The sequence below is a fragment of the Dipodomys spectabilis genome, unplaced genomic scaffold, assembly GCF_019054845.1.
Source record: "Dipodomys spectabilis isolate Male_0828 unplaced genomic scaffold, ASM1905484v1 ptg000140l, whole genome shotgun sequence".
NCBI classification, from domain to species: Eukaryota; Metazoa; Chordata; class Mammalia; order Rodentia; family Heteromyidae; genus Dipodomys; species Dipodomys spectabilis.
The window spans coordinates 27,223,873-27,242,981 of NW_024870817.1; the positions used below are offsets into that span (position 1 = coordinate 27,223,873).

The window sequence follows — 19,109 nt, forward strand, 5'->3', positions numbered from 1 at the left end:
GGATCTGAGGATCATGGGTCCAAAGCCAACCTGGGCAGGAAAGTACATGAAACTCTTATCTCAAACCATTAGAAAACCAGAAGTGGGGGGAGGGAGGGAGGATGGGATGGGAAGGGGAAACAAAGGAGGAGGCTACAATGCTTGATAAGAAATGTACTCATTATCTTGCTCATGTAATTGTAACCCCTCTGTACAGTATTTTCACAATTAAAAAAAGAAATGAAAAGAAAACCAGAAGTGGCACGGTGGCTGAAGTGGTAGAGCTCTTGCCTTGAGCTTAATTGCTGAGGGACAATGCCCAGGCCCAGAGTTCAAGACCCACAACTGAAAAAAGAAAAACAAAAACCAGTCTCTTGACAGGCACCAGTGGCTCATGCTTGTAATCCTAACTATTCAGGAGGCTGAGAACTGAGGACTGTGGTTAGAAGGCAACCTGAGTCTGTGAGACTCTGATCTCCAGTTAATGGCCAAAACAGGCAGATGCAGCACTGTGGCTCAAATGGTAGAGCACTAGCTTGTGCTCAGGAACAGCACTCAAGCCCCAGAATTAGCACTAAAAAACTAAAAAACAAACAAAGCAGTCCCTATCATTGTAAAAGACACATACCATGCTTTCTTAACATTCAAAGAAACTTTACCAAAACTTATTTATTGCTGAAAAAAAATTAAAATTGTTTGAGACTGAAATTTGCTGAATTGAAGCCACATTTCTTTGTGGCTACCCTGCCTTCGTTGACACCACAAACAAAATGGATGCCTGGAATCTTAGCCTAACTGGCCAAATCAAGGGAGAACATAACAAATGCAGGAAGGTAACCATGTTGGAACGACTCCTAATGATCCTTCCAGTGAGGAGGAGACCGAAAGAAAGGGGAAAACTCAGCCAGGTGGGCAGACGAATGGAAGAAGAAAAATAGGAAGGGTTGATTTGGCAAGCCTTCCTACTGCCATAAAGCCTTAGCCCAACAGAAGCTTCTAAGGGAAGACTTCAGACACAAGCAACCCTAGCAGAGGGTATGCACAAATGGCATATCCATCAACATGCTAATTCAAGCAAAATCCTACTTAAATCTTACTGGATTGAATGTGTCACTATTAATACCATCACTATTAATATGCCAGTACCTTCTCCAAGGATCTCTTTTGTTCCTTAGTTTTTTGAAGTGCTGCCTGAGTGTGACTTGTGGCTTTGCCAAGTACTGCCTAAGGAAAAAAAAAAGTATCAATAAATTAGATATTAAGGGGGCAGGGAAGGTGGTAGAGTGTTTGCCTCGCATGCATGAGGCCCTGGGTTTGATTTCTCAGCACCACATAAGCAGAAAAAGCTGGAAGTGGCACTGTGGCTCAAGAGGTAGAGCGCTAGCCTTGTGCTGAAGAGCTGAGGGACAGAGCCCAGGCCCAGAGTTCAGGGCCCACTACCAGCAAAAAATAAATAAATAAATAAATAAATTAGATTTTAAATGATTCCAACATTTATTTATTTATTTATTTTTCTGGTCGTGGGGCCTGAACTCTGGGCCTGGACTGTCCCTCAGCTCTTCAGCTCAAGGCTAGCGCTCTACCACTTGAGCCTCAGTCCCACTTGCGGCTTTTTCTGCTTATGTGGTGCTGAGGAATTGAACCCAGGGCCTCATGCATGCAAGGCAAGCACTCTACCACTGAGCCACCTTTTCAGACCTGATTCCATCATTTAAACTAAAGTTCATATTTTCTTTTCCTTCCCTTTTCCTTTCCTTTCTTCTTTCTTTCTATTTTGTGAGTACTGAGGTTTGAAATGCAGACCATATGCTTGCTTGCTCTGTTGGCATTCTTCCACTGGAACCATGCCTTCAGTCTGATTTTTGCTGGTGATAGAGTGTAGCAAACTTTTCTGCCCAGGCTGTCCATGAACCATGATCCTCTAGATCTCAGCCTTTTGAGTAGCTAAGATTACAGGCATGAGACACCAATGTCATTGTGATATAATAGTCCAGGCACCAAAGAGGCTGAGGCATGAGGATTGAGAGTTTAACACCAGCCTGGGTTATACAGTAAGTTTAAGACTAGACTGGGACACATATCAAGTCTCTACCTAAAAAGAAAAAAAAAATTGAGACGAGACTTTTGAAGACTAAATCTTTTTTTTTGTCAGTCTTGGGACTGACTTCAGCTCAATGCAAGTGCTCCACAGCGCCACTTCTGGTTTTCTGGCGGTTTATTGGAGGTAATAATCTCATGGATTTACCTGCCCAGGCTGACTTTCCTGCCCAGCCTCCTGAGTAGCTAGGATTACAGGTGTAAGCCACAGGTGCCTGGCTGAAGACTAAATCTTGGTTTGGATTTTTTCCCAATCCACGTGGGAATGGATGCATCTTCCACATAAAGACAATGCACAAAACTGGGGATATATCTCAGTGGTAGTGTCTGCACATCTGTGAGGCAATAGGTTCAATCCTCAGCCTTATGAGAGGTGCTCAAAAGCGGCTTTTGCTGCCAGGCACTGGTGGATCATGCTTGCACACCTAGTCTAAGATCTAAAACTTCATTTTGGACACACACATTACACAAATGCGCACAGCAGTACTGTTATAATAAAAAAAGTAAAACAACACAAATATCCATCAAGTGGTAAGCAGATAAAAGGTCAATCCAAAAGCAGTGGGACACCGATGTATAGTACACCAAAAAGATATATCTTTAAGAAGGAAAGTAGATCAGAGGTTGTCTGAGGCTGGAGCTAGGAATGAGGGGTGACTGCCATGGGTATGTAGTTCTTTTTTTGGAGTATTTAAAATATTTAAAATATCCTAAAATTAGCCAGGCACTGGTGGCTCAGGCCTATAATCCGAGGTACTCGGGAGACTGAGATCTGAGGATCACGGTTCAAAGCCAACCTGGGCAGGAAAAGTCCATGAGACTCTTTTTTTTTTGGATCCGGTAGTGGGGCCTGAACTCTGGGCCTGGGTGCTGTCCCTCAGCTCTTCAGCTCAAGGCTAGTGCTCTACCACTTGAGCCACAGCGCCACTTCCGGCTTTTTTTCTTTTTGCTTATGTGGTGCTGAGGAATCGAACCCAGGTCCTCGGGCATGCAAGGCAAGCACTCTACCACTGAGCCACCTTCCCAGCCCCCCATGAGATTCTTTAGTTAACCACCTAAAAACTGGAAGTGGCCCAAAGTGATAGAGCACTAGCCTTGATGAAAATCTCAGGGATAGCCCCACAACCAACCAAAAAAAAAAAAGCTCAGGAATAGTGAATAATGCCCAGGCTTTGAATTCAAACCCCAGGACTGGCACACACACACAATTCTAAAATTAGATTATAGTAATTGTTGTTCAACTCAAAGTTTAGTAAAAGAAAATTGCACTATAGTCCTGAAACAAGTGAAAGATACTTTGTAACTGAAAATCTGTTAAAATATCTGCACCTAAAAAATGTTACATACCAATGTTCTTGTAATTACTATTAATTTAAATTTGGTAGAGTTTCAAGGCAGAATTTAATTTTAAAAACTGGAAAGAAAAAAAAATGAAAAAACATAGCATTCACCTGGTGCCAGTGGCTCATGCCTATAACCCTAAATATTCAGGAGGCTGAGACACTAAAGACTCAGGTTCTCAGGCAAATAAATCCACTCTTTGTGTATGTCCCAGTCCTGGGATTTGAAATCAGGGCCTGGGTGCTGTCCTTGAGTTTTGCTTTGTTTTTTGTTTATGGGGGTTTTTCTATTGTTGTTTTGTTTTTGCTCAAGGCTAGCACTCTACTATTTGAGCCACAGCTCCATTTCCGAGTTTTTGGTGGTTATTTGGAGATAAGAATCTCACAGGTTTTCCTGCCTGGTCTCACCTCAAACTGCAATTCTCAGCAGGGCATAGGTGGCTCAAGCCTGTAATTCTAGCTACTCAGGAGGCTGAGATCTGAGGATCGTAGTTCAACGCCAGCCCTGGTAGGAAAGTCCTTAAGACTCTTATCTCTAATAAACAACCAGAAAACGGGAAGTGGCGCTGTGGCTCAAGTGATAAGAGCTGAAGAGCTGAGGGACAGCAACCAGGCTCAGAGTTCAAGCCCCAAGACTGACCAAAACTGAAACAAACCAACGAAAAAAACCCTGCAATTCTCAAATCTCAGCCTCCCATGTAGCTAGGATTATAGGAGTGAGCCATTGGCATCCTGTGACAAGTCTACTCTTAGTTACTACAATTAACTGGCAAAAGACTGAAAGTGAGATATAGCTCAAATGGTAGAGCACCAGCTAAAAGAGAGACCCTGAGTTTGAGCCCTGGTAATGGTACACACACACACACACACACACACACACACACACACACAAACACGCAAACACACACACATACACAAATCCATACTAGTAATTATTAAAATGTATGTGATAAAAGTGCTTACCATGCTTTGAAGAATTTTTAGTGCTTCCTCTTTACCTTCAAGTTGTCTTTGAGATGCCTCAAGTTCAGTTTTTAAAATTTCTACTTCCTGTAGATAGAAATAAAGTTAAATCTTCCTGTATGCAATATAGGCAAATCTATAGTCCCCATACCTTTGACTCAGAGGACCTTCACTTAGCAAGTGAGTCAGCTAAAATTGAGAGCCTACCAAGTATCAGCCAAATCTTTTTGCTTTTTCTCAAATAGAACACTTAGGGACAGCTTTGAGACCAGCATTTGTGTTCCAGTCCCAGTACTCAAACACAAAATAAATAAAATTTAACATTTGATTGAGAAAATATTTATGTCTGCTAGCTTTTAGAAGCAGAAGAGCCCCACTTGGCTTTTTCATTTACTTTTTTTTTTTTTGGGGGGGGGTCCAGTCGTGGGGTCTGAACTCTGGGCCTGGGCACTGTCCCTCAGCTCTTCAGCTCAAAGCTAGCACTCTACCACTTGAGCCACAGCGCCACTTCCGGCTTTTTTCTTTTTGCTTATGTGGTGCTGAGGAATCGAACCCAGGGCCTCAGGCATGCAAGGCAAGCATTCTACCACTGAGCCACATTCCCAGCCCCAATTTACTTTGTACCAATACGGGGACTTGAACTTGAGTTCTTACTTGTTTAAATTTCTGTAGTTTTAAATCACCAGCTTTCTGTGAAAATTAAGAGAGTTGAGGTCTTTCCTTTTTTTCTTCTTTCTTTCTTTTTGGTGGTGCTGAAATTTGAATTTAGGGCCTTGCAACTAAGAGAGTTATTTTCACTAGAGTTATACACACTCTAAGGTGGGCTTCCTGCTTCCCAGGGGACTGGCTTCCTCTCTGCTGCTATGCTTACTAAGCTGGGCGGGGGGGAGGGGGGGGGCACTCCTTGGAACCGTAAGAGACTGACTTCAAACACATAAAAGAAAGATAGGAATGGAAGGATAAATGGTGAACCAATGAAGCAGTGGCTTGAACTCGGGGGCTGGGGTTGTCTCAGCTGTTTCCGCTCAAGGCCAATGCTCTATCACTTTGAGCCACAGCACCACTTCTAGTTTGCTGGTGGTTAACTGGAGATCACAATCTCCCAGCTTTTCCTACCTGGGTTGGCTCAGAACCACAATACTCAGATCTCAGCTTCCTGAGTAGCTAGGATTGCAGGCATGAGTCACAAGTGCTCAGCTTCCCTGGTCATTTTTGAGGTTAGGGTTTTACTTCCTGCCTAGGCTCAAGTCTGTACTGTGATCTGCCTGTTTTAGGCTTTCCATTAATGCTGGGATGACAGGGGCACATCACCACATCGAGCTTTTCTCACTGTTGAATTGGACTATTGTGGATTCTCTACCTAAGCGCCTTGAACCTCAATCCTCCCACTCGTCTCCCATAAGCTGCCTTGAACCTCAATCCTCCCACTCGTCTCCCATGTGACTGAGAATGCCATGTGTGTTCCATTGCACCCAGATATAAGAGGGGGCATAAGAGGGGGTCTTGAGAAATTTTCTTTCTGAGCTGGCCTTGAACTACAGTCCTACCATTCTCAACTTCTCAAGCAGCTAGAATTACAGGCATGAGCCATCAACACCTGGTAAAGACAGGTTGTTTCAAATTGCACGTATAGGGAAGGCATTTGGATAGAAGTAATACCCATTTTATCTAGGAGATTAGAGAAGTAGAGCCAAAGGGAGAATGGTGGGTATGATCATATAAAAGTGGCCTTTTTAAGAGATGAAGAACATAAGATACTTAAGTCTGTTGAAAAGTATGGGCTCAAGGAAAAGAAAAGGTGGGACTCGGGCTATAGCTGGGTAGCATGATTGACTGGCATAGTTGAAACCCTGGGACCCCATCCATAACATAGAAAGAGAAAGAAAGGAAAAAAAGAATGAAGAATAGGTATGCATGGACTTTAGTCTGGAGAAGTCTGGGGTGTGGTTCACTGAAGATGCATGCTTTTCTGAGTGTGTGTGCCAGTCCCAGGCTTGATATCAGGGCCTGGGTACTGCCCCTGAGCTTTTGTGCTAAGGGCTAGCTTTCTATTACATGAGTCAAAGCTCCACTTTTGGTTTTTTGGGATTAATTGGAAATGTAAGTCTCATAGACTTTCTACCTGAGCTGGCTTCCTGATCTCAGCCTCCTAAGTAGCTAGGATTACAAGCATGAGCCACCAACACCCAGTGTTTTTGTTTGTTTGTTTATAATTAGCAATATGAACTCAGGGCCTTGCACTTGCTAGGCACTTGAATCTTACCCCCAGCATATAGAGTGCATGCTTGACATGTGGGAGGCTCTGGACTGAGTTGAGTTCCAAGCATAGACATGCACCAAAAAACCCAGTATAGGCCTTCTGTACAATTTAAACGAAATATCAGTGGACTAACTTCACGTGAAAAAAATTTTTTTGCGGGGGGAGGGGGGAGGGGTCTGATGGTGGGTCTGAACTCTGGGCTTGGGCACTGTCCCTTAGGTCTTCAGCTCAAGGCTAGCGCTCTACCACTTGAGCCACAGCACCACTTCTGGCTTTTTTCTTTTTTGCTTATGTGGTGCTGACGAATTGAACCCAGGGCCTCATGCATGCAAGGCAAGCGCTCTACCACTGAGCCACCTTCCCAGTCCCTCACGTGAAAATTTTTGTATTAGCAAGAGGACCTACCTCTAAAGTTTCATGAAGACGTTGCCTTAATTCTTCATTTGATAATTCTGAATTAGAATCTATTAGAGGGGGAAAAAAAAACTTGAAATACTTCTTTACTTAAATATAGGACATTAATATTTATTTATTTTTTTATTTTTTATTGTAAAGATACTATACAGAGGGTTACAGTTACATGAGTGAGGTAATGAGTACACTTCCTCTTGAACATTGTAGACATTAATATTTAGGTTAAAACATTTCACAAAGGAAAAGATACATCATTTTGGATAATAACACTTTGTAGGACTATAATAAAAACTTATGTGGGGAACTGACTAATTTCTATATCCAAACACAAATGTATAGAAAAATGTGAATGTTAAGTAAAAACAAGTAGACTTGTGTGTGTGTGTGTGTGTGTGTGTGTGCGCGCGCGCGCGTGCATGTGTGCCAGTCCTGGGGCTTGAACTCAAGGCCTGTGTACTGTCTCTAAGCTTTTTTGCTCAAGACTAGTGCTCTAGTGCTACAGCTCCACTTCTGGTTTTTGGTGGTTAATTGGAAATAGGAGTTTCATGAACTTTCCTGCCTAAGCTACCTTTGAACCTCTATCCTCAGCAATGAGCCTCCTGAGTAGTTAGGATTATAGGCATGAGCCACTAGCACCAAGCTTCTAAATGTTTTTGATTTGCAGTTAGTTAAAACTGAGGATGCAGAATTTATAAATCAAGAGGGCTAACTGTATTTTCATGTTGTCCTAACTCATGTTTATTTTAATTAGAGAGGAGTTTCAGGAGGGGAAGATTTACAGAGTGGCTTACACAAAATTCAACCAGACAAGAGCTGGTACACAATCTGTTGGACTCAACAGCAGAACTTTTAAAACATTCACTACAATATGATTCTGAATTTTAGGCTTTCTTTTCACGGAAGACATCATTGTTTCTTGGTTATATTAAAATTTCACTTTCTTTTGGTTTTTTTTGTGTCTGGTCGTGGGGCCTGAACTCTGGGCCTGGGCACTGTCCCTCAGCTCTTCAGCTCAAGGCTAGCACTCTACCATTTGAGCCACAGAGCCACTTCCAGCTTTTTTGCTTTTTGCTTATGTGGTGCTAAGGAATCGAACCCAGGGCCTCAGGCATGCAAGGCAAGCACTCTACCACTGAGCCACCTTCCCAGCCCCAAAATTTCACTTTATTTTGTCAGTCATGGGGCTTGAACTCTGGGCCTGGGTGCTGTCCCTGAACTCTTCAGCTCAAGGTAAGCACTCTACCACTTGAGCCATTTCTGGTTTTCTGATGGTTAATTGGAAATAAGAGTCTCTCAGATGTTCTCTCTGGGCTGGCTTTGAACCACAATCCTCAGATCTCAGCCTTCTGAGTTGCTAGGAATACAGGTGTAAGCCACCAGCCTGGCTTAAAATTTCATTTTCTTTCTTCCTTCCTTCCTTCTTTCCTTCCTTTCTTTCTCTTTCTTTCTTTCTTTCCTTCCTTCCTTTCTTTCTTCCCTTCTTTTTCTTTCTTTTATTTTGCCAGTCTGAGGTTTGAACTCAGGGCCTGGGCACTGTCCCTGAGCTTCGTTTGCTCAAGGCTAGTAGTACTCTACCACTTGCGCCACAGCTCCATTTCCCGCTTTTTCTGTTTATGTGGTACTGAGGAATCGAACCCAGGGCTTCATACATGCTAGGCAAGCACTCTACCACTAAGCCACATTACCAGACCCAAATTTCATTTCTTTAAGGTGAATAAAGGCGGTCATGGTATTCAGTATACATTATGTAGAACATGAAACATGCAACTTATGGGCAGGAGAACTGGGGGGAAAGGAAGGAGGGGTGACATTGTCCAAAGAAATGTACACGTTACCTGACTTATGAAATGGTAGTCCCTCTGCACAACACCTTAATAATAACAATAAAATTATATTTTGGCACTGGTGGCTCATGCCTGTAATTCTAGCTACTCAGGAGGCTGAGATCTGAAGATCTCGGTTTGAAGCAAGAAAGTCTATGAGACTTTTATATCCAATCAACTACTCAGAAAAGGCCAGAAGTGGTGCTGTGGTCTTGAAAGAGTGACCTTGAGAGAAAAAGTTCAGGGCCAGTGCCAAGACCCTGAGTTCAAGCCCCAGAACTTTCAAAAGGAAGAAAGGAAGAAGGAAGGAAGGAAGAAAAGAAAGAAAGAAAGAGAGAGAGAGAGAGAAAGGAAAGAAGGAAAGAAAAGAAAAGAAAAAAGAAAAGAAAAAGGAAGTGGCGCTGTGGTTCAAGTGATAGAGCGCTCGCCTTGAGCTGAAGAGCTGAGGGACAGCGCTCAGGCCCAGAGTTCAAGCCCCACAACCAACCAAAAAAAAGAAAAAGAAAAGAAAAAGAAAGAGAGAGAAAAAGAGAGGGAGAGAGAGGGAGAGAAAGGGAGGGAGGGAAAGAAAGCAAGGAAGGAAGGAAGGAAAGAAGGAAAGAAGAGACTGGGAAGGTGGCTCAGTGGTAGAGTGCTTGCTTTGCATATATGAGGCCCTGGATTCGATTCTTCAGCACCACATAAGCAGAAAAGGCTGGATGTGGTGCTGTGGTTCAAGAGCTGAGGGACAGCTGGGCGCTGGTGGCTCACGCCTGTAATCCTAGCTACTCAGGAGGCTGAGATCTGAGGATCACGGTTCAAAGCCAGTCTAGGCAGAAAAGTCCATGAGACTCTGATCTCCAATAAACCACTAGAGAACTGGAAGTGGCACTATGACTCAAGAGGTAGAGCACTTGTCTTTAGCTGAAGAACTGAGGAACAGCACTCAGGCCCAGAGTTCAAGCCCCACGACCTACAAAAAAAAAAAAAAAAAAAGAGCTGAGGGACAGCACTCAGGCCCAGAGTTCAGGCCCCATGACTGACAAAAAAAAAAAAAAAGGAAAGAAAGAATGAATAAATGAATGAAGGAGAAAGAAAGAAATATTCCTTTACTTAACTGAAACTTATGCCTGGTATAGTGGTACCAATAAATGTATACTGCCTAAGGGGGAAAAAAGGACAGGATTGGAGGTGTGGTAGAGGTGTGGCTCATGTGGTAGAGCACCTAGCAAGTCGAGGCCCTGAGTAGTTAATCACCTACTGAAATCACTAGAAAGCATATATTATTAATGGAGATTAGGTAGGTGATTAGTAAAATACTTGTAAATATAGGCATTTAGGGTAATATTCACAGGGAAGGAGGAGGAAAATGCAGCGTGCTTACCAGAGCTACTCTGTCTCCTGAAACTGGAGGTTCCATACCTCGGAGGGCATCCATCCTGCAGACTGCTATGCTTGCAATACTGAAAAAGGGCTCCACCTATTTCTTCCCCCTTGCTTGAAAATGGAGGTGGGCTACAGTGCTTCCCGACCGATCTTTTCTTGCACATGGATAAATGTGAACCTTCCACTTTGTAAATGCCACTGGGTCTTCTCCCCAGGCCATAGCCCAGATCGCCTTCTGTCATGTCATCCTCTTCTGTTCCCCAGATCTGTACCTCTGACTCACTTGAGGACCTCACCTCCTTGCTCATTAGCCAAATGTGGTCTTTACTGTATGGGAAAACAGGTCACCTGCAGTTGGGAAAAATCAGCACTTAAAAACAGTGAAATAGGGGCTGGGAAGGTGGCTCAGTGGTAGAGTGTTTGCCTTGCATGCCTGAGGCCCTGGGTTCCATTCCTCAGCACCACATAAGCAAAAAGGAAAACGCTGGAAGTGGCTCTGTGGCTCAAATGGTAGAGCGCTAGCCTTGAGCTGAAGAGGTGAGGGACAGTGCCCAGGCACAGAGTTCAGGCCCCACAACCGGACCCAAACAAACAAACAAAAAAAAACCCAGTGAAATAGATCCAGCAATGCCACTTCTAGAAGTTTATCCAAAGATTTAAAATCAAGTTGAAGAGTTATCTACATTGTTCAAATAGCCAAGCTATGAATAGAGAAAATGTGGTGCACCCAAATGCAAACACAGTAGAAAATTGGTTAGCCAAAAGAAGCTCTCTTTGAAGTTTGGTGGAGCATGACAAATTAGATAAAACTAAACCATATGAAGTAAGATAGGCACAGAAGACAAATACCACATGATATTACTTTAATGATGAATCTAAAATAACAGAGGTCAAAGAAATAGAGGCTGGAGTTAGGGGGTGACAGTTAAAGGTACAAAGTGTTAATTAGGAAAAAAGCCAGCAGCTCTACAAGGTGAGCAATTTCCATTCAATTCTCCAGCAGATGAGTCAGTGTCTGACCCACTGTCTGAAATGCAATCCTTATTAAGATTGCTTTAATAAATGACTAAAAGGTGGAGTGCTTACACTAATAATCTAAAGTACTCAGGAGGCTGAGATTTGAGGATTGCAGATCAAAGCCAGCCCAACCAGTAAAACCCATAACTCTTATTTTCAATTAAACAACAAAAAGCCAGAAGTAAAGGTATAGTCAAGTGGTAGAGTACCATCCTTGAACAAAAAAGCCAAGCAAGAGTGAGAGACCTTGAGTTCAAACTTAGCAGAGGCAACAAACAATTATTTCAACAAAGAAGCCACCAGGCTACTGCTGCCTGCAATTCTTTCAGAAGAAAATGTTTCCTTGACAAAGTACCACCCGAGAAATCACATCCTGGGCATCCCCTCTCAGACCACCGCAGTCACCTACCTGGGAACAACTGGGCAGCTCTCCAGCTGTTCAGGACAGCACAGGACACAGGAGTTCTGTCTCCTACAGTGTGGAGGGCAGTTAGGACAAGCTTTCACCATCATCATTTCAAAACAGAAGCTGTGCTGTGCTGTTTAGAAATAGCTAACAGTTCTTGCTTGCCTCAAGTCAGTGAGGAAAGAAAGAGGATGGAGGGAAGAGAAGTACATATGGCCCAGAATGCAGAGGAATGCAAAGACTTACACCGTCAGTGAGGGTAAATCACAGTGTGCAAAGCATCTGGACAGGTCTTATGAACATGTCCCCACAATTGCATTCCCCAAGGGAACTTCAACCATACATCCACATGAAGATGCACACAAATGTTGACACAATACTCAAATTACTAGCCACTCAGATTTCTACCTCCAGGAAAACAGAAAACCCAGTGACAGTTGATGCACACAACAGAATACATTCAGCAACAAAGAGCAATACATTTACTATCCTAACTATGCAACATGGGTAAAGTTCAGACATAAGGCTAACCAGAAAAGCACATACTACATGAGATATGGTGAAACTAATATATAATAATATAACTAATATATAATGACAGCAGATTCATGGTTGTCTAGGGTGGGAGCCTTGATGTCAAAGGGCATAAGGGAATGTTTGGGGACAATCTTGACCACGCTGATAGTTTGTCAAAACACATCCAGGTACAATGGGTACATTTTATTACAAGTAACTTATGCCTTAAAGTTCAGTACTAAGGCTTGGATCAGGGTCTTGCACCCTCTAGGCAGGTGCTCTACCAGTTGAGCTTAGTTACAAGGGCACATCACTGTGCCCAACTTATTAGTAAAGTTGAAGGCTAACTTTTTGCCCAGATTGCCTTCAAATCACAATTATCCTGATTGCTGCCTCCTGAGTAGCTGTGATTACAGATGTGAACCACTGGCACCTGGCCCTAAATAATAAAAATAATAAAAAATAACCTACAGTACCAAATGCTAGTGGTTCATACCTATAATCCTAGCTACTCAGAAGGCTGAGATCTAAGAACCAAGGTTCAAAGCCAGCTCTGGCAGAAAAGTCTATGAGGCTCCATTCCCAATTAACCATCAAAGAGCTGGAAATAGCCGGGCACTGGTGGCTCATGCCTGTAACCCTCACTACTCAAGAGACCGAGATCTGAGGATTTTGGTTCAAAGCCAGCCCAGGCAGGAAAGTCCAGGAGACTCTTACCTGCAATTAACCAGCAGAAAACTGGAAGTGGTGCCATGGCTGAAGTGGTAGAGCGCTAAGCCTTGAGCTGAAGAGCTGAGGGACAGCACCCAGGCCCAGAGTTCAAGCCCCACAACCACAAATAATAATATAATTTCTTTTAAAAAAAGAATAGACAACTGAAGCTCAGAGGCTGACTGACATAGCTAACAAAGGGTGGAGACAGATCTTGGAATGCAGACTCCTGTGTCAGAACTAACACTCTTATTATTTTAACATATTTGGAGAATTTCAATGAGATTAAAGCATATATCATTTCTCTTATTTAATTATAAATAATTTATAAGTAGAACTGCAGATAAAAATCTAAGCTAGCTAGCTAGAGAAACAGTCAACACAGTCTACTAGATTCATTGTTTTGAAATTTCTATGAAATCACTTCTTTTACATGGTTAGTCCTTAAAAGTAAATTTGATAAGCCGGGCACTGGTGGTTCACACCTGTAATCCTACTTACTCAGAAGGCTGAGATCTAAAGATGGAGGTTCAAAGCCAGCCTGGGCAGGAAAGTCCATGAGACTCTGATCTCCAATAAACCACCAGAAAACCAGAAATGGTGCTGTGGCTCAAGTGGTAGAGCACTAGCCTTGAGCTGAAGAGTTGAGGGACAGCACCTAGGCCCAGAGTTCAAGCCCCATGACAAAAAAAAAATAAAAAGATTTGAAGGGATGGTAGCTTAGTGGTAGAGTGTTTGCCTAGCATGCATGAAGCCCTGGGTTCAATTCCTCAATACCTCATAGACAGAAAAATCTGGAAGTGGTGCTGTGGCTCAAGTGGTAGAGTGTTACCCTTGGGCAAAAGAAGCTCAACAACAGTGTCCAGGCTCTGAGTTCAAGCCCCAGAACCGGCAAAAAAAAAAAAAGTAAATCTGAAGGAGGTGCAGTGGCATGTGTTGATAATCCTAGAACTGAGGCTGAGACAGGAGTATCCTGAGTTCAAGATCATTGTGGATTACATTGCAAGACCCTGTCTCAAAAACAAACAAAAATTAGATTTAACTTGTCAAGATAGATAGAAAATTATTTATTAAACTAAAGAATAATTTATTAGCCTGATGCCAGTGACTTATACCTGTAATCCTAGCTACTTAAGAGGCTGAGATCAGAGGATTGAGGTTCAAAGCTAGCCCAGGCAGAAAAGTCTGAAAGACTCCATCTAAAATAACCCCACAAAAACAAAAAACAGAACAAACAAAAAAAGAGATAGCAATATCAAAAAGCCAGGCTAGAAACAAGGCTCCAGTGAGCGCCTGCCATGAACAAGGAAGAGCAAGGCTCTGAGTTAAAGCCCCAGTACTGGCAAAGAAAGAAAGAAAGAGATGGCTGGGAAGGTAGTTCAGTGGTAGAGCGCATGCCTTGCATGCCAGAGGCCCTGGGTTCGATTCCTTAGCACCACATAAGCAAAAAGAAAAAAGCCGGAAGTGGCGCTGTGGCTCAAGTGGTAGAGCGCTAGCCTTGAGCTGAAGAGCTGAGAGACAGCACCCAGGCCCAGAGTTCAGGCCTCATGACCGGACCCCCCCCCAAAAAAAAAAAAAAAAAGAAAGAAAGAAAGAGAAAAACAAAAACAAAAAACTCTTAGGAAGCTGTTTTACTGCTATATAATAGATTCCTGATTTCAAAGTGCAATCTCAGCCCTGTGTTAAGAATGTAGTGGTGGTGTGGTCATAGGATGTGGCTTAAGTGGTGAAGTGCTTGCCTAGCATGGTGCAAGACACACACACACACACACACACACACACACACATACACACACATACACACACACACACACACAGCACAAAGTATGGTTTGTGGTCAGGATTAGGAAACCAGAGGCAGAAAAAAGAGAATTAGTCAACACCGGGGGAAACTGTAAGAGGGAAATGTAAGCAATCACAGAGTTGGTTAAAACAACTTCTCCTCCTCCTCCTTCTTCTTCTTTTCTTTTCCATTTTGAGACAGAATCGTGTCCCAATTTCTGGGATTAAAGAAGTAAAACTATTCCTGGCCTTAACATTTTTTAAACACTCTACATATAGTCTCCTATCATTGGTCTGCCTTCCGGAAGTTCAGAGTTGAATATATATTATATATTCATACTATATATGTATATATTATACACATGTAATCCATATATATTATAGACATAATATATACATATATATTATTTGTATATATGTATAATATTTTTGTGCATCAGTGTTCTACAACTGTAGTTACTTTTTGGTGCTGGGCTCCTCAATCCCACAAGAACCCAGACCCTCTCCCTTTGTCCATGATTGTTTCCAATCTTCCCTTTCAGGCTCCTTTTCCTTTTTCTTTTCCTGCTGCTTCTGCCAAGGTGTGGCTTCCACTAGATATACATCTACAATTGGACATCTTGCCAGCAATTTTTTTAATAAACAAAGTATGATTTTTGTTTTGTTTTGTTAGTCGTGGGGCTTGAACTCTGGGCCTGGGTGCTATCCCTGAGCTCTTCAGCTTCAGGCCAGCGCACTACCACTTGAGCCACAGCGCCACTTCCAGTTTTCTGGTGGTTAATTGGAGATAAGTGTCTCATGGACTTTTCCTGCCTGGGCTGGCTTTGAACTGCTATCTTCAGATCTCAGCCTCCTGAGTAGATAGGATTACAGGCGTGAGCCACCGGTGCCCAGCCGAATTATGGATTTTTGATTGTTCTTGTTTGTGTGTGTATACACATATATTGTGTATGTATTGTAGGAATCACAGAATTCTGAATGGGTGGCCTCTGACCCCTCAGCAGTCAATAAGGACAGATCTCAGACAGTTGGTACTTCACAAGCCTTAGAGCATAAAGCTTTACTGCTATAGTCTCAGACCGTGGGATTTTCTCCTGGTCACTGAGGGTAGAGACACCTGTCATGACCAAGCCTTCAAAATCCCACTTTCCTTTAATGGTCTCTCTGTGGGTAATTTGCGCGTCATCTGTTCTCTGAGGACAGCTCTAACATCAGCGTAAGAGGCCATGGGACCTGCTCCTCTGCTGACTGACCTGCAGGGAGTGCCAAGGGCCCTTCACTTCTACCTGCCAGCAATTTAAACACACTTGTTTCAAAAACAAATCCATTATCCTCTCCACTCACCAAGTCTCCTCAGGCCTCTATTTTTGCAAATGCAATAATTATGCTCCGACACTCAGGTGCAAAACCGGGGGTCTGTCTTTTCCTCCATTTTCTCTTTGACCTTCACATGCTTTCACTTGCCAGGTTTATAGCTCTACAAAACTCTCCCAAAACCATAGCATTGTTTTTATGCTAACTTCATAGCCTGGGCTGGATCCCTTGTTAATGCTCCTGGGCTCTCCCCATAGTTCCTTAATTGACCTACCCCCAAACCATCCTATGCATTGCTGCCGTCAAAGTCCAACTGTCTCCTCTTGCACTAAAACATTCCGTGGCTCCCTTGGCATGAATAATTAATATGCTCCCTCCCCCCATTTTCCACATCTGTTCCCTTTGTCAGTACTCCCTGCTTCCAACAGGACCCTCCTGGGTCACTTCCAGGTTTCCCAGGGTGCCATTCTCCACCCCAGGAATGGTTTTCCTCTCAGACCCAGCTTAGCTCAGGACAGTACTCCAGACTCCCACCAGTGTGATTTCTACTCTGGGCCCTCCCAGCTTCGCATTGGACTTTTTTTTTTCATAATCCTGATTTCCTACCTGACCCCAGGATTGTTGCTCCTGCTAGACCCAACACCTGCTAATTCAGGGGCCAGCTCCCATTTGCTTACACTTACCAGGTGTCCCAAAGATATGCAATGGGCAGAACTGAAGGTGAATTCTGGAAAGATTCCTGCTGGAAGCATCTACACCCACTAGCTTGACAACTCCGCCTTAGCAAACAAGTTGGTCAAACAGACACGTGTCAGGCTTGGCAAAGAACTAATCTGAACTCTCGGTGAACAGCAGCCTGCACCTTAATGCAGGGGTTTGTCTGTTAACTTATTTTAGGATAGTTTTGCATGTCAAGCAATTAATCCTTTACTCAGATGTCTGCAATGTGGGCGTTGAGGGCATATTTACCAAGGCTGAGATCAATAGGAGTACATACCACCAACCAGGATCCAAACCCGGATACCATATAGCATTCTGTGCACTGAAGGTCTAAGCCTCAAAACTAGTAAGCCAGAAACGGTGGAGATGCAGGTAGGAAGAGAAAGCGGGTATTGGAGGCGTTCGTTCTAGTGTCCATGTCTGACTAGGACAAGATCAGCGCGCCCAGCCCCGGCTCACTCAGGCCGCCCGCCAGGGGCGCCCGCCCCGCGCCCCGCCAGGCCCGGAACCCCGCCCCCGGGCTTACCCCGACCCCCTCCAGGTGGCCTCGGGCCGGGCGACCGCGCCCCCGGGCGCTGGGTGCCGCCAGGTCCTCGGCCGCAGCCGGGCGCCTGCGACTTCTCCAGCCCACTCGGCACAGCCGACACGGGCAGCCTGGCACTTGGAGCCGAGCAGGCAAGGCGGGCGAAAGATGCTTGGCCGCGGGAGGCAGAGGCGGGCCTGGAAAAGCAGGCTTTCCGTGCCAAGAAACCAAGAAGGCCTTGCTGCGGTGGGGCACCTGGGCAGCCAAGATGGCGCTGGGAGGAAGTTGAGTGGGCAGAGCCCGAGTTGTTCTATGTTAAAGTCTGGCTGGATGCCACCGTCAGTGCGTGAACAGCTCCGGGACAGCAGGGAAAGTATGGGATGCTTGGGCAGAGAGGGTGACCTCTAGTGATGGCTGGTTCCCTTGCGGCCCCCTGTCGTGCCGAGGGGCAGCCAGATCCCTCAGTCCGCAGTGAAAATCCAGAAGAGTTTATTGAGTTAAAAGTGCTGAGCGCCAGGACCTCACCTGGAGTTGGGATTCCAGGAAAGGGCCCCGGGTGCCAGCCCATAAGGGCTTTTAAGCATTTGGGGCTAGGGCGGGGGAAGGGGGATGCTGGGTGTTGGGTTTAGCCAATGATTGTTACAAGAAATGCACACCTTAAGTTTAAATTTCCCGCCAAGGTTTTGCCAGTGGGAAGCAGGGGACTAGAACAAAGGGTGGTGAGGGTTCCCTGGGTTAGGGCTCCCATTGCTCAGAAAACAGTAGAGTTATAGAGTTACAGGGTTAGGGAGTTACAGAGTTACAATTACAGTTACTAGCTAAAGTAAATTACCAGGGAAGTCTTATCCACAGCACACTGACATTTATATCTTAAAAATCATTCATTATCCATTTTACACAATCCAAGTCAAATATCATATTCCATCTTTACGTCCTCCACCATATCACCCTTCCATGCCCGCGGTTTTTGTTTTAAAAAGTGCTTGCTGTGTGGTAATAAAGAGTTCTTGCTTGACTTGACTCCCCACTGGGTCTGACTCGGGGCTAGGGGAGGCTGGGGAACGAGGGACCCAAGCACTTACCTTTCCTCGGACCCCATCTGTCCTCTGTGGGACGGATGAAGACCTAACATCTGGTGCCCAACGTGGGGCTTGAAAGGAGAATGTCCCAGTACCGGGGGAAGCTAAGCCGTCTCTCAGGGTAAGTGAACCCCTTAGTATGGGTAATGCTATCCCACAGAAGGAAGAGCCAGCCTTAAAGGCCCTACAGCTCATGCTTAAGTCCAGGGGGCTTGAACTATCTGATAGCAATGCTATTAAGACCTGGGACACCATTGTCACCCTGGCCCCCTGGTCCCTAGTTCCAGTCTCTTTTCATGGACCACCTGGGCCAGGGTGGAGAAGCTGGCCATGGAAAGGGAGAGGCACTTTGGTGTCTCACCGCCTCTGAGGTTTTGTCCACCGTCACCGCCCTCAGGACATCCTTCCATCCAGACACCATACCCCCTCCCCCTCCCCCTCCTCGGGAACTCGCAGAGGAGAAGGGGGCAGTATCAGACCTACAGGGAGTAAAAGAGGATTTGGGGAGTGAGGAGGAAAAGGAATGGGTCAAATTTGTCAGGGAACGCACTGATCAGGCAGAAGCACGCACAGTGGAAATTAAAGCGAAGGAGAGGGTTAACCCCCCCCTCAAATGCCCCTGACAGTCTTAGGCCCCCACCCTATGCCCCCAAAAGGGGGAGGCCCTAAGTGGCCCTACGGAGGGACCTGTGAGACCTAGGCCTCTATGACAGGCCCTCCACAGAGGGGCCAAGGGCCAGGGAAGTAATCTATGCAGAGGCCTACCCTCTAAAGGAGGGGCGACCCGGGAGCCTGGACCC

The 19,109-nt window shown here is 44.7% G+C and overlaps 1 protein-coding gene across 3 annotated transcripts in view; it reads right to left on the reverse strand.

The window, feature by feature from the left end:
• Ccdc125 (coiled-coil domain containing 125) overlaps window positions 1–17,520 on the reverse strand; it is a 33,078-nt gene extending 15,558 nt beyond the window's left edge. Inside the window, exons 1-5 of one of the 3 annotated variants that reach the window (XM_042690865.1) lie at window positions 17,234–17,520; window positions 10,240–10,589; window positions 7,045–7,103; window positions 4,380–4,466; window positions 1,126–1,203 (exon numbers count right to left, since the gene is read on the reverse strand). In XM_042690865.1, coding sequence (XP_042546799.1) covers window positions 1,126–1,203; window positions 4,380–4,466; window positions 7,045–7,103; window positions 10,240–10,549 — 534 coding nt within the window. In that variant the 5' untranslated portion in view covers window positions 10,550–10,589; window positions 17,234–17,520. Of the gene's footprint in view, window positions 1–1,125; window positions 1,204–4,379; window positions 4,467–7,044; window positions 7,104–10,239; window positions 10,590–16,670; window positions 16,786–17,233 lie in introns of those variants that run through there. The other 2 variants (XM_042690867.1, XM_042690866.1) reach the window with 2 other exon arrangements.
• Between the last annotated feature and the right edge of the window lie 1,589 nt (window positions 17,521–19,109).